We start from the raw sequence: 13,087 nt of genomic DNA on the forward strand, positions 1-13,087 counted from the left end.
GTAGAAATAAAAGGGAGAGAGAGGGGGAAGGAGAGAAGGATAGCTATGTAGAAAAATGGAGAGAGAGAGAGAGGTCTAGATCTTGGGGTGAAGAGGAGAGAGTGATATATAGAGAGGTAGAGAGAGGGGTGAGAGGGAGAGAGATAGGTATAAATATTGGGTGAGACAAAGAGAGTAAAGAGAAATAGAGAAGGAAGGAGCGAGAGAGAGAGAAAGAGAAATTTATGCAAATAAATAGAGGTAGGGAGGGAAGGAATTAGAGGTATGTAGAGAGAGGGAGAGTGGAGATAGAGGTAAGTATAGAGGGAAAGGGTGAGAGTGAGATAAGTAGAGATGGAGCATGAGAGGGTAGGATAGAGAGAAAGGGGGAAAGAGAGGGGGGTTGTTGTAAAAATTATTTTAGGTTGTTGTTGATGTCAAATTTGAATATCTAGATGAAGTCTGGATGAGGTATTTAGCTATATTCTAGATCAGGAAGTAGTTATGTAATGTGCACTTGGTATAAAGTTGTGTAACAGATGTGTTGTTGCATGAAGTATATTTATAGATATTTGTAATAATAGATTATGGCATGTTATAGTGTTTTTGGAGATCTGTTGATAATCTATGTGAACTAATATACTATTTTAATCAAGTGTGACTATTCTAGTGAATAGTCTGTCATAATTTTTGGTCCGATTGGTGGTGGATATGTATCAAATGATTATACAGTTTTAGAAAAATACTTATGGATGAACATTCTCATTATATCTCATCTTTCAGAAGGATATGTGATCTACATCAAAAGTTATTTAAGTATGAGTTTTGGTTGGAGTAGTTACAATGCAATAGTGTGAGTAACGTGTTACATTCCTTGACTTTTAGATTGGAAGAGTTATGTAGATAGTTGACTTGGGTTCCTTGATATCAATATTTTTCCATGTTGATCATTTTTTGTTCTATTTGGTGGTCCGCATTGAAGTTTGGGAAAGTTATGTTTGTCATGCATTGTTCGAATTATCATTTGAGCCCTACCTAAGGTGTTTTGGTCCACGTGGTAGTGCGTAGTTGCATGAGAGCCACTTTGGGAGTATCTGGAAGGTGTTTCAACATGGTGTGACTCTTCACACACTTCATTTTCCTTTCGCATTTACATTGGAGATTTTTGGGGGGGTTGATGGTTATGTGTGAACACGTTACATCTAATTAGGTCAACCTCATTAATATTGTTAAAGTTATGGATGGTATATGAAGGTTATAATTATTATGTATATGAGCATATAAGTTACGTGTGTAATGAAAATCAAATGTAAAAATATATAAAGGTTCATAGATTTAGTAGAGCAGCAGTGAAGACAGGTTTTGATGTATACTAAATTATGAACTGTTATCAACATTCTAGTAGATGCAACTTTCTACAATTTAATCCTATTGATGTTATTATATTAGATGAATTGTATCTTTCCCTGAAGACGTGATCTTCAATGTGTGTAAGACATTACTATACCTTTCCCTAAGGTTGTGCACCTTAGCCTACAAGTCACTCCCAGAGTAGTGAGCTCCTTGGCTTTTGACCTAAAATTTGTAAACAATTTCACACACACACACACGCATATATATATATATATATATACCTAAAATTTGTAAACAATTTCACACACACACACGCATATATTATATATATATATAGAGAGAGAGCGAGAGAGAGAGAGAGAGAGAGAGAGAGAGAGAGAGAGAGAGATGAGAGAGAGAGAGAGAGAGAGAGAGAGAGAGAGAGAGAGAGAGAGAGAGAGAGAGAGAGAGAGAGAGAGGTTTAGAGATTGATGGAAGCAAAGAGTGAAATAGAGATAGAGACAGAATGATAATAAGAGCTTAGTGATTATTGAAATTTGACTGTAAGTCTACAAAATTATAAGATCTAGAGTCGGGGAGAGAGGAGAGAGTAAGATAGAGAGAGGTAGGAGAAGGAAATAGATAGAAAAGAAAAAGATATATAAGAGTTTGGGGAGATAAAGAATATGAGATAGAGATATAACAAGAGAATTATGATAAGAGCCTATTGATTACTGAAATTTGACTAATCCTGAAAAACTATAAGATCTCCTAAAATCTAGAATTCGCATTATGACTCCTAGAGATTTGAAACCATTCTCAAACATCTTGCCAATATTTACATAAAATATAACTTAAAGTATAAGTTATACATAAAATATAAAATTTAAGTATAAGAAAGATAAAAGACAAAGAGAAAATATAACTTATATTTAAATGCTATATTTTATGTATATATCCCGATGAAAAAAACTAGGGAAGGCCAAAGGAATTGGCATTCAAAATGTGTTTGTGCTTTCTAGAACTAAAAACTAGACTAGGGGCATGTTCCTTTTCTACCTTTAGGTCAGCAAAATGTGTATGTGTTTTTCTTGTTTACCATAACACGTACATATTATGCTTATTCAGTAAAATGTGTGTGTATTTTTTTCTCATAAGGAATGTGCACATTTTTATTTCAAATAACACATACGTGTTTTTAATTCAAATAACATGTACGTGTTTTGTCGGTGTACTTAGCCTTGAATGACAGGCCTTAGGCTTGAGAGCTTCATTCCCTCCTTTTTATGTGTATTCATTTTCCAATCTGGTTTATGAACTTCCTCGTCATCAAGTTTACATGTTATCAAGTGGGTATTTATAAAATTACCACCATAATTTCTTGTCTTTTGAGATTTCCAACCATATAATTGTTTTTAGATTTGAACAACATTAACATATTAATTTTTAATTTCTTTTACCAATGTTTCTATAATTTTTAGAGAGATATGTGTACCACTTTTTAATAACTTTTGACGTACTTGTCCAAATTTTAAATAAACTATATATTATTGTTCTACACTCCATTCTTTACATTTAAAAAAAAAATGCATTTTTTATTATTTTGGTGCAAGTTACGTGAGTATCCAATTTTCAGGATGTGTCCACTTTGGAAAATTAAAAAAAAAATACATATCAAAAATTACAAAAAAAATACACAACTTCTACTACTCACTCTTAACTATCTTTCTACCAAAGGGTTTTTTAAAATATTAAATGCAACTAGAACTTTTTTGACTCGCACAGTAGACACTATGTTATGTTTTGTTGAAAAAATAGGAACATTTTGTGTGCGGGAAGGAATTGGCCCTCTAAATATTATCCATTTTAAAAAATTTTTAGTAGTTTAAAAACTAGTTTCAGAGTATGATAAATCTTGTTCTTTCGGTATCTTCAAATTTTGAGTACACAACTCTCAAATTTCTCCTCTAAGTTTAGGTTTATCTGATTTTAGAAAAAAGTAGCCACTTGTACCCCCCTTTTTGTTCACCATCTTGGTGCACTTACCCATTACAAATGTTAGGACTTGCAAAGGTTGAGACATATCAATCCCAATAATGTAGACCAAAAAATGCACACATCTACGAACCATTTCAAACACATTCCTTTCCTACCTCCTTCAATACGCTATCAAAACCATCTATACCCAAACACCCATTCACTCACTTTTGGAAGAAATTTGGATGTCAAATAAAAAAATCATAAAACCAAGAATCCACAAAAATCTAAGGATCACCATGTCCCCTCAAAATAACAAGCAAAACCCATGTGGATCCTAAAGAAAAAGGAAGCAAATATAAAATCAATTGACATTCAATTTTTCTCTTCTAAAAGATTTATCCCCTTCTACACACGTCAAATCTAAAAAATCTTCCATCTTCTAAGTCCATTTTGTGTCCTTACATTGCAAAATCCATTACTTACGTATCCTCCACCATCCTATCAATCTATCACAAATCTCCTCCATCACAATGTGTGTTAATGGACCAATCTTGGTTTCCCTTGATCCAATATCCTTGAACACCCCTTCATCTCATCTCTCATCCTTTTCATTATCCTTTCCCTTATCCCACATATCTCCCCCATCACATCCCTTTAATACCCACCATTTCATAGGCCTTCCTTCTTCATTTTCACTCCAAAGGCATGTTGGAGAAAGTGCACATTCCAAATCACAAGGTTTCTACCAACCCACAATGGTCATCCTTTATGGGCTCCCTTTCCTTGATATAGAAACAAGATGTTTGAGTCTCCCCCAATCCCCTATCCTCCCATTATACTTATCCTTTATCCAACTTCTTATCCTCCATCAAAATTATTATCACCCACCATCCATTCTATCTCAAAAATTAAAAAAATTTAAAATTCTAAGAAAATAAGTAAAGATAAATAATTTATCCAATGGTGAAAACCATATAATGAAAACCTATAAAATAGGCATAATGTGTAAATTCCTCCTTCCCCTTTCACTCTTATACTTGAGGAAACGTTTCTTACTATCCACCCCATCCTATCTATCTCCTTAATCTTCATCTACCTATCCCTTATACCCATCATCTACCCATTATTTCTCATATTTTCCAATCCCTCACTCTCCTTTTGATCTTGATAAGGATAAAGGGAAAACACACCTTTCTTTATCTACCATCTTCCATCCATAATTTTTTTACTACCTTTAGCCATCAAACTCTCCCCCAACCCCACCATCCTGCCCTACCACGTTTCATGGATTTGGTAGACTTTCCCATAGCCATTTTATCACATGCACTAGACTAGACCTATAGTGTGCCATATCTTTCCCATTGGAATGTATCCTCTCATCTTGTTCATCCATCATTTTTATATTCTATATACTCACACTTCTTCTAATGCATCCATCCCTATTATGCATCCCAATGCCTTGTTATACATGATATATCTAGAGTGGGTCATGTTTTTCCACATGGTTTATTCCATGGACATCACCTTCAAATATATCCAACCATCCATCATAAAATACCCCATATATCCGCATCTAACATCCACCATCCACCATCCACCATCCACCAACTACCATCCATATATCTCCCTCCATCCCACCATTACAAAAATCTAATGTACCTAGACATGGCTCTTCTCCTTTCATTGATATATAGCTTCATGCTACCCTCCATGCAATGCAATGCAATGCCAACATTAACCCACTGCTTCCATTAATTTACATAATCATTGCTACGTAAAACTGCAATCGTCTTAATCCATGCAATCCAACTATGCAATCTAAGCAACTTATACAATCACATTCTTAGTCTTGTTCCTAGCCTTGCTACAAGCCTTGATTAATAGCTAATCATCATTATCGAGATACATCCTTCCCAATCCTTATCTTTTTTTGGGATATATCATCTCCACATCAACAACACTCCATTCAATTCAATCAATCTTAAATTTTTATCTTGATTGAAGCAACATCATGATATATTTATATTAATTTGTGCATGCTTTCTTGTGTATTTATGTGCATTATCATTCTACTTGCACTTTTATTAGTCCTTGTAGCCTACTTTCCACAATAATATCATGGTGTTATACAATAAAGTGTTGCTTGTGACTTGTTTTCTCACAAATAGGACACATTGTTACCTTGCTGTATAATATCTTATGCAATACTAAATAAAGAGTTCTCAATACAACATAACATAAAACATTCACCTTCAACCCCATCCCCTCTATCTTCTTCATCTAGCATCCCTTCATCCCTTTCATCAACCATCTTCAATCCTCATCTACCTTATGTCTTTTCATCATTTCAAGAGCACATATGTGTTCTCCTAACTTACCTATCCTCTTGAGGTGGTATCATCATCCCATATCCTTCCTCCTAGTCACTTTTATGAATGATTGAGACATCTTTTCCTCCCATTCAACCAATTTTATTCTTCTTTGAAACGATGTTACGTCATGATTCCATCTCAAAGAGAGGAAAAATATAGACACTTAAAATTGACAAATCATCAATTACCTAATAATTCAACCACTTCCTCTATAGTCCACCTTATGTATAATCTCTATTTATCTAATTAATTATCTAATTTTCATCCCCTTATTAATTAAATAACATTCTATTATTTAATCAATAAAGTCACTATTCATCTATTATTCATCACTATTCGCTCAATCTCATTTCTAGTCTAAAATTACTTAATCAAACTTCTTTTGCAGTCTAACATTGGTTAATAAATATAAATATTTATTTACTTAAGTTTTCTATTTCCCTTTCCAAAAATTGAATAAATATAACTATATATTTAATTTCTTTTCCATCTATTTTTCATTAGCGAGTTACAATTAATAAACTCTCTAATTCCCTTACACAAACATAATCTTAGTCAAACCCTCTCAAATCATGTACAATCTCCAAATATCCATATATTACCTTTGTAGATAAAGCATGGGTCCTTTGTACATGTGACAACCTTGTACCATGTCACATGGGTCAAAGGACATGCCCATCCTCCTAGGATATTCTCAGGGACCCCTTTTCCATCTTGTTCCTCTATTTTCTCCAAGAGGATTCTCCACCACTGATTCCCCTTTAATATTGGACCTCTTTCCATCCACCAATCAAATGGGGACACTTGTCCTCCTCTCATCCCTTCGAGGGTCTCAACCAATGTGAGCTCTTGATATCTACTTTTAATCCTAGTCATCCAATCCTTGACCCAAAAATCTATAAATTGACCTAAACCCAAATCATTTTCAAATCATCCTCATACTCTAGTGAAGACCCTCACATACCACCAAATACACGATCCTTCAACACAACCACCATGGACATGATGCAACAAGGGTTGGCATAGTTGAGAACTTTGTTTGTTTTCATTAATGTTCATAAAACTTTATACTTAATTTGAGTGTTGCCAAAAAGAAAAGTGTTGGTAAACTTTTTAATGTGACCAATGATGCTTGCATGCCATGCCCTCCGATACTATATGAAATGCTTTTGACTCAAAGTTATGAACTAGTGAGGTCACAAATGAGGGACATCATTCCCATTTAATAATGTTGAGGTTCAAACTTTCAAGTACATTGGATCAATGAAGACACAAGCCTATGATCAAAATGGCCTAGAGAGTTTGAACCTTAGTGGTCACAACAATAACACCACTACTTAAACAACACACTATGAGAAGAACCCATTTGAATGTTACATTTGATTGTGAGTAAATAAATGAATTCAATTACTTCATTTGCATGTGTCAATTTTCATGTACATAATAATCAATTATTATATTAAAAATCAAATTATATATTAATATTATTTGTCATAAACATATCCCATAATAATAATGATAAAATTATATTCTTTTTCTCCTCTAAATATACATTTATCCTTTTCAAAACATTAAAAGAATAATTTAAAAATTGTGTCTCCTCCAAAAGCAACTTTAGAGTTATTATCCAAGAGGAAAAAAACCAAAAAAACCTTTGACCAGCTCAAAAGGAGGCGACTTGGAGCTCGCATGGAGGGTTCAAGGGCTTGATTGGAGGCGGCGACTTGTGTTTGAGGCGGTGTTGCATCTATGTTTAAAAAAAGAAGATAAAAGCCAATGATTCAGTATGGTTTATGTGTAACTTAACTTTCAAGAAACAATTAAAATATATGTATCATTCTATACGAGCTTTGTCGCTATTATACCCAACAAATGTAGTTACGAAGTCCATTTTTCCCACCCACATGAACCTTCTGATGAATCCTTGGTGGGTGATATATTTTGTTTGCCCATTTTGTGTGGGAAAAACCTACGAGGATTGAAAGACTGCAGAAATTAGCATGATAAGACTTTCTGTTAGTTCTCAAGTCTCATGGAACTCGTTTGCAAAATGAAACTTGAGGACGTACGTACCTACTAAAAAAAAAATCATTTGAAAAAGATATCTTGAGATGTCAGGGACTCTATATGTAGTAGCTATGGAACCAATGTGCTTTATGGGGGCGGCTATGATATCTGATATTCATGACAACACAGCATAAATAACTGTGCAGAATGCCAGCTGCAGCCTGCGATAGTGTAGTTTAAGTAATTCATTGCTTTTCAAGATTGCCATCTGAATATGCTGGCGTTTATCCTCGTACCGTAAACAGTAAGTGTCCTCCTATAAGTTTGAGCTTTTCTGTATTAAGAAAAGTTTTGAATGTGTTTTGGGAGTTTTTCTTTTTCTTTATGGGTTTCTTTCTTTGGGCTATCATTTGAGTTTTTAGGAGTTTGGGCTGAGGAAACATGGGCATCATTTTGTTCTGCATTGTATTGGATATATTGAATTGGGTGGGCAGAGGAGTGCTTGGATTGAGTTGGGTGCTTATTAAAACTTGTGGGAAAGCCTTCAACTAATTTGGGTGTCCGTTACAGCCTGTGAAAGAGCTCTGGATTGTTTTGGGTGTAAACTGATTTGATGATCCTGTAGGCTAGATTATTATCAAGTTATACAACTTGTAAAGAAATTGTTTTGTTTCGTTGGGTAAGCTGTTTTTAATTGAATTGTGTAAGTTTTGTTTGATTATCTCGAGGCTTGACCTAAGATCATGTTTTACATTACAATTTTCTGTAATTCCAAAGAAATTTATGCTTTTATTTTTGCATATTTTACATATCTACATTGTGTTGCAGATTTTGTTGTACGATTTGTTTAGAAGATTATTTCTATGGTAAGCTGTTTTAAAATGAATTCTGTGAGTTTTGTTTGATTGTCTTGATCTGATATGTCAAATATTAGGTTATGAATTCTGTAATCCAAAGAAGTTTTGTTTTGTCTTTGCATATTTTACAAATTTATATTGTATTGAAGATGCTTGAACTGAGTCGGCTGTGTTTTAAAATTCGTGAAAAGTCCTTGAGCACACTTGGGTGTTCATTAAAGTCTGTGCAAGTACTCTGGACTGTTTTGGGTGTAAATTGATGAGATGATCCTTTAGGTTACAATGGTATCTAGGTATATGACTTTTTCAGTATATTGTCTCTATGGGTAAGCTATTTAGAAGTGAATTCTGCAAATTTTTCCTTCTTTTCTAAGATTTCATATGTTAGGTTCTGATTGCCTGTATTTTAAAAGAAACTTATGTTTTATCTTGCATATTTTACGGCTCTTTTCCCCCAAACAAGGCAAATGGGTTTTTTTAAAACCAGTTTTACAAGTTCATGTGGATTGCTTTTAGCTTTGCAATGGTTTTCTTTTTCAGCTAGTTGTATATGGTAGATGAGATTCTCCAATTAAGGGTAAATCGAGGTTCATACTCCTCTTCAAAAACTTTTGTCTTTGTTCCGAGTGGTGTCAGTGATCATTCTTTTGATATTTACTTTCAGGTTTTTCAAAGTAAAACTTGTGGAAAAGACTGGGTCACTACTGAAACTAGGGGAAAGCTTCAGTCCGTTCAATTCTGTGCACCGATTTGCGTTGATACCTAAAGCTGTTGAAAGGCTTGAGAGGCTAGATGGGTGATTGGCATGCACTTTCAGCAGGGCCTCTCACCAGTGGGGGTTCACAAGACAGGATTACGAGTATGAACTCTAAGAGGCAGAGGAGACCTAGCGTTAGGCTTGGCGAAATAGGTGACTACCAAACTTTGGCATCCTTTAGGAAAAGGAAGGGAAAGTGGGAGGAAAAGCAAATGAAAGGTGCACAGGAAGGTCATCCCAAGGGCTCATTGCTTCAACTCCCTTGTGGGCTTTCAAAACAGAGCACGGAGGTTGTAGTTTCAGGAGGACTAGGTTCTAGCAATAAGTTGTTAAAAAAACAGCATTCAGGTAATGAAAATCGTTATTCGCATGAGCAGCTTGAAAGTGCAATCGAGCTCCAGAGGCAGGAGAGTCCAAACTCATTATTGGCTAGGGAGGAGGATCAGACGATGGTGTTGCAGGGGGTTGTGGATGTTGCTAGTAGGAAAGTGCAGTTAGATTTTAGGGCTGCAAGTAAAAGGGCCCGGCATGGGAGCATTAGGAAGGCAGTAAGGACGAGAATTTCATCAGCAGTTGGAAAGGGGGGCGAGAGTACATATGTCAAACCTGAACCCTCCCTTTTCCACTCTCTTGCATTTTTTAATAAAAAACATGCAAAAAGTTTGCAGAATCGGCAACAGAAATCTGCGTCAAGAGCTAATGATGAGAATGATGAAGGGTCAAGGGAGGATGGCTTTGGGGAACCTTTATCTAACGCTTCATATGATATCTATACTCCTGAGGGTTTCAGGCATTCTGATCTTGAAACTTCTGATAGCCCTGGAGATATGAAGGAGAAACGTTTAGCAGTTCAAGAAGCCTCATTGGAGGGGAGGGTTGTGAGTGTGGGTCTATCTCATGGTCAGCAAATTGTGAAAGAGGCATGCCAGAATGAAAGGGATGAATCAGTATCAGGGCAAATAGGGCAGGCCAAATTGGGAGAAACTTGGGCTATGATTAATGCAGAAAAGCTGACTGGGCCCAGGCACAGCACAAATGGTGTTATGATCATGGAATTGGAAGCTGAAACTAATGTGAAGGATATTCCTAGCAGTGGAAGACATGGGACCGGCAGCTTGGGAAATGGTGTAAAAGCATGGTTGAATGGGATTGGACTTGGTAGATATGCCCAAATTTTTGAGATGCACGAGGTTGACATGGATGTCTTGCATTTTCTCACCTTTGATGATCTTAAAGAGATGGGGATTAATGCTGTTGGCTCTCGGCGTAAAATATATACTTCAATTCAGCAACTTGGAAAGAGTTTTACAGTATAATTTGATTCACTGCAGGAAGGCTTTAGTTCCCCCATTGAATACTGAAGCTATGAATGGTGGGTAAAACAGATGTCTTCATTATCCTGTAATAAACCATGGTTTCATTTTTGAATGACAATGCTTTCTTCTATGTGAGTATGGACATTTCTACCTCTGCGATTTATGGCAGTTTAATATATATTTCTCTTTTCTATTATCATTTATTTCCTTATATATTAGTTTGTTGATACTGCCATCATTACTTGAGCACCAAACGAGATGTATTAGGTCCGTAAAACTTTTTTTGGGAGGTTCAATTTCTTCTTGGTATATGTCTATTCCATTTATTGTGTTAAGGTTTGTTACTTGAAATAGTCTTGATCAAGAACTTCTTAAGGGAGTTTTTGTTTTAATATATATTATGAAAGAAAAAGGCCTCAAAGGCATTTTTAGAGTTGAGCTGTGTAGGTGGACGCATTAGATGCTCATCAATCCCAACATCCTACCCTATTAAACCATAGTCGCAAGGTTTATTTGATTTTCTAAAAAAGAGAAAAAATATATGGTTGAATTTTAAATTTTACATCTTTACTTTGACTTCATTGTTGTCTGAGTTTGATATGCAGACCAAGTTGTACAACCTTCATAAATGATCCTTTTCAAGTTCGTGACTTCATTGTTGGCATAGTTGCTCCTTCACAATGGTAGTAGAATTCTGGAGGAAAAGGAAGTAGAAAAAATATGCATAAAAATCTTGGCGGAAAACAAGTCGAGATCCTAGGTCTTACATTCTAGATGTCTTGGGAATGGTTGGATGCTGTTTACTGCTATATCTGATAAATTAAATACAGGAAGTAAAAAAAAAAATGCCAATGCATACCAGATGTAGGAGTAAAATATATCTTTATTCACACATGAAATTATTATATAGAGAAGAAGACCAGAGATGGTCAACCAAGGGTTACAGTTGACCCAACTCTATCATACTACCTTCCTTGACGGTACACAACATATTTAAAGGACCCAACGATGGTCAAGAGGAACACGACCGTCAACTGACCGACACATATAACTACCCGAGAGTGACAACAAACTTAATTTGGACAGTTAATACATTGCCAGATAACCATAACAACAGGCATTGTATGTTGCCTATATCATACTCCCAAAAGAAAAAGTCGTCTTGCAAACGACAATTAATATCAAGTAATATTTGGGAAAACTAATGACAAGTATGCAGACAATGACCTGTATTGTGCAAACTCAAAGTGATAGTGTACTTGAAAAATCAAATGGGGGTTTGGGGGAAGCACCCCTCGCGGGGTCTATAGTGCACCTCATTTTCATGACTTTTTAAGATGCCAAGAATAATGTTGAAGAAGCCAGAAAATAGAGATTTCTTGTCAAAATTATGATCAAGTCATACTCTCTAGTGAGATTTCAAGACGACATGTCAGTCCACTATATGCTTAAGTCATACGGAAGGATGGCATTGAGATGACTGTACAATGTACGGACCAAAAGTTGTTACCAAGTGTTGTTTGGTAGGGTCTATCCCGTACGGCCCAGGTGGCACCTCCACATATATCTTGCAACTTTTTCTCATGTGTGGCTTGGAATTCATGTACGGTTTGGTTATTTTCTCTTTGCATAGCCTCCTCCCTACTTTCCCGTATGGTGTACTCCTTGAAGAGCACACAGGCAATACTGAGGGGGTGGGAGGAGGCTGGGGGTGGATCAGTATTGCAGATTTTTAAACTTTAAAACCACAAAAACAGACATAAAATAAGAGAAATAAACAGAGAGAGTTGGACACTAGAATTTCTCGTGGAAAACCCTTTCGGGTAAAAAACCACGACATAAACAAGCTCTTATTAATCTCAACAAATGGGCACCAACCTAGATTACAATCACAAAGCACCAACTTTGAAGAACTGAAGCGCCAACTCCAGTATACTGAGGCACCGACCTTAGCTCAAGTACCAACTTTATATTCGTTATATTTCTAATTTTCAATTTTTAAAACTTCCCTCTGACTTATTCAAGGCTACAACAGACTTCACCTCAGATACACGACTCAGAAATGTATTTTGCTTAAGACAGAGCAATTCAAACTTTGAATCTTGGAAAGACAATATTCACAACTTTCAGGAAAATCAGAATAATTCCCTTTCACATAGAACACTTGATATTGGAATACTTATGCTAACTTTCCAGCTCAGAAAATCTGTATATTGCTTTACAAAAGAACTCGAAGCTTATATCCAGTGATCAATATCTTCTGTTCTTTTGATATGCACGAACTTTGCATAGATGTCTACCAAACTTGCTTCCCAAAATAGTTACAGTCACACCGCACAAATCTCTTACCCCTCATTTCTCCTAGCTCCTTCAATATTTTTTAGAATTTGCGTATAGTATTCTTTTCTATGCCGCAACCATACCCAGTCACTTCTTTTTTTAAAAAATACGAGCCCGTAGACTTCAACGCTAAAAAGAATGACTCGA

The 13,087-nt window shown here is 35.6% G+C and overlaps 1 protein-coding gene across 3 annotated transcripts; it reads left to right on the forward strand.

Annotated features, from left to right (window-relative positions):
• The first annotated feature begins 7,471 nt into the window (after positions 1 to 7,471).
• LOC131066388 (uncharacterized) lies at positions 7,472 to 10,811 on the forward strand. Of its 3 annotated transcripts, XM_058001145.2 has the most exons (3): positions 8,008 to 8,349; positions 8,499 to 8,536; positions 9,192 to 10,811. In XM_058001145.2, the coding sequence occupies exon 3, from the start codon at positions 9,320 to 9,322 to the stop codon at positions 10,598 to 10,600; it is 1,281 nt and encodes a 426-aa protein (XP_057857128.2). In that variant the 5' UTR covers positions 8,008 to 8,349; positions 8,499 to 8,536; positions 9,192 to 9,319; the 3' UTR covers positions 10,601 to 10,811. The 3 variants fall into 3 exon arrangements, with proteins under 3 accessions (XP_057857125.2, XP_057857128.2, XP_057857126.2); XM_058001142.2 differs by lacking the exons at positions 8,008 to 8,349; positions 8,499 to 8,536 and adding an exon at positions 7,472 to 7,974; XM_058001143.2 differs by lacking the exon at positions 8,499 to 8,536.
• Positions 10,812 to 13,087: the final 2,276 nt, after the last annotated feature.

Source organism: Cryptomeria japonica, chromosome 3, assembly GCF_030272615.1.
Source record: "Cryptomeria japonica chromosome 3, Sugi_1.0, whole genome shotgun sequence".
NCBI classification, from domain to species: Eukaryota; Viridiplantae; Streptophyta; class Pinopsida; order Cupressales; family Cupressaceae; genus Cryptomeria; species Cryptomeria japonica.

Coding starts and splice junctions, on each gene's coding strand:
- LOC131066388 (XM_058001142.2), top strand. CDS start 9,320: ATGGGTGATTGGCATGCACTTTCAGCAGGGCCTCTCACCAGTGGGGGT.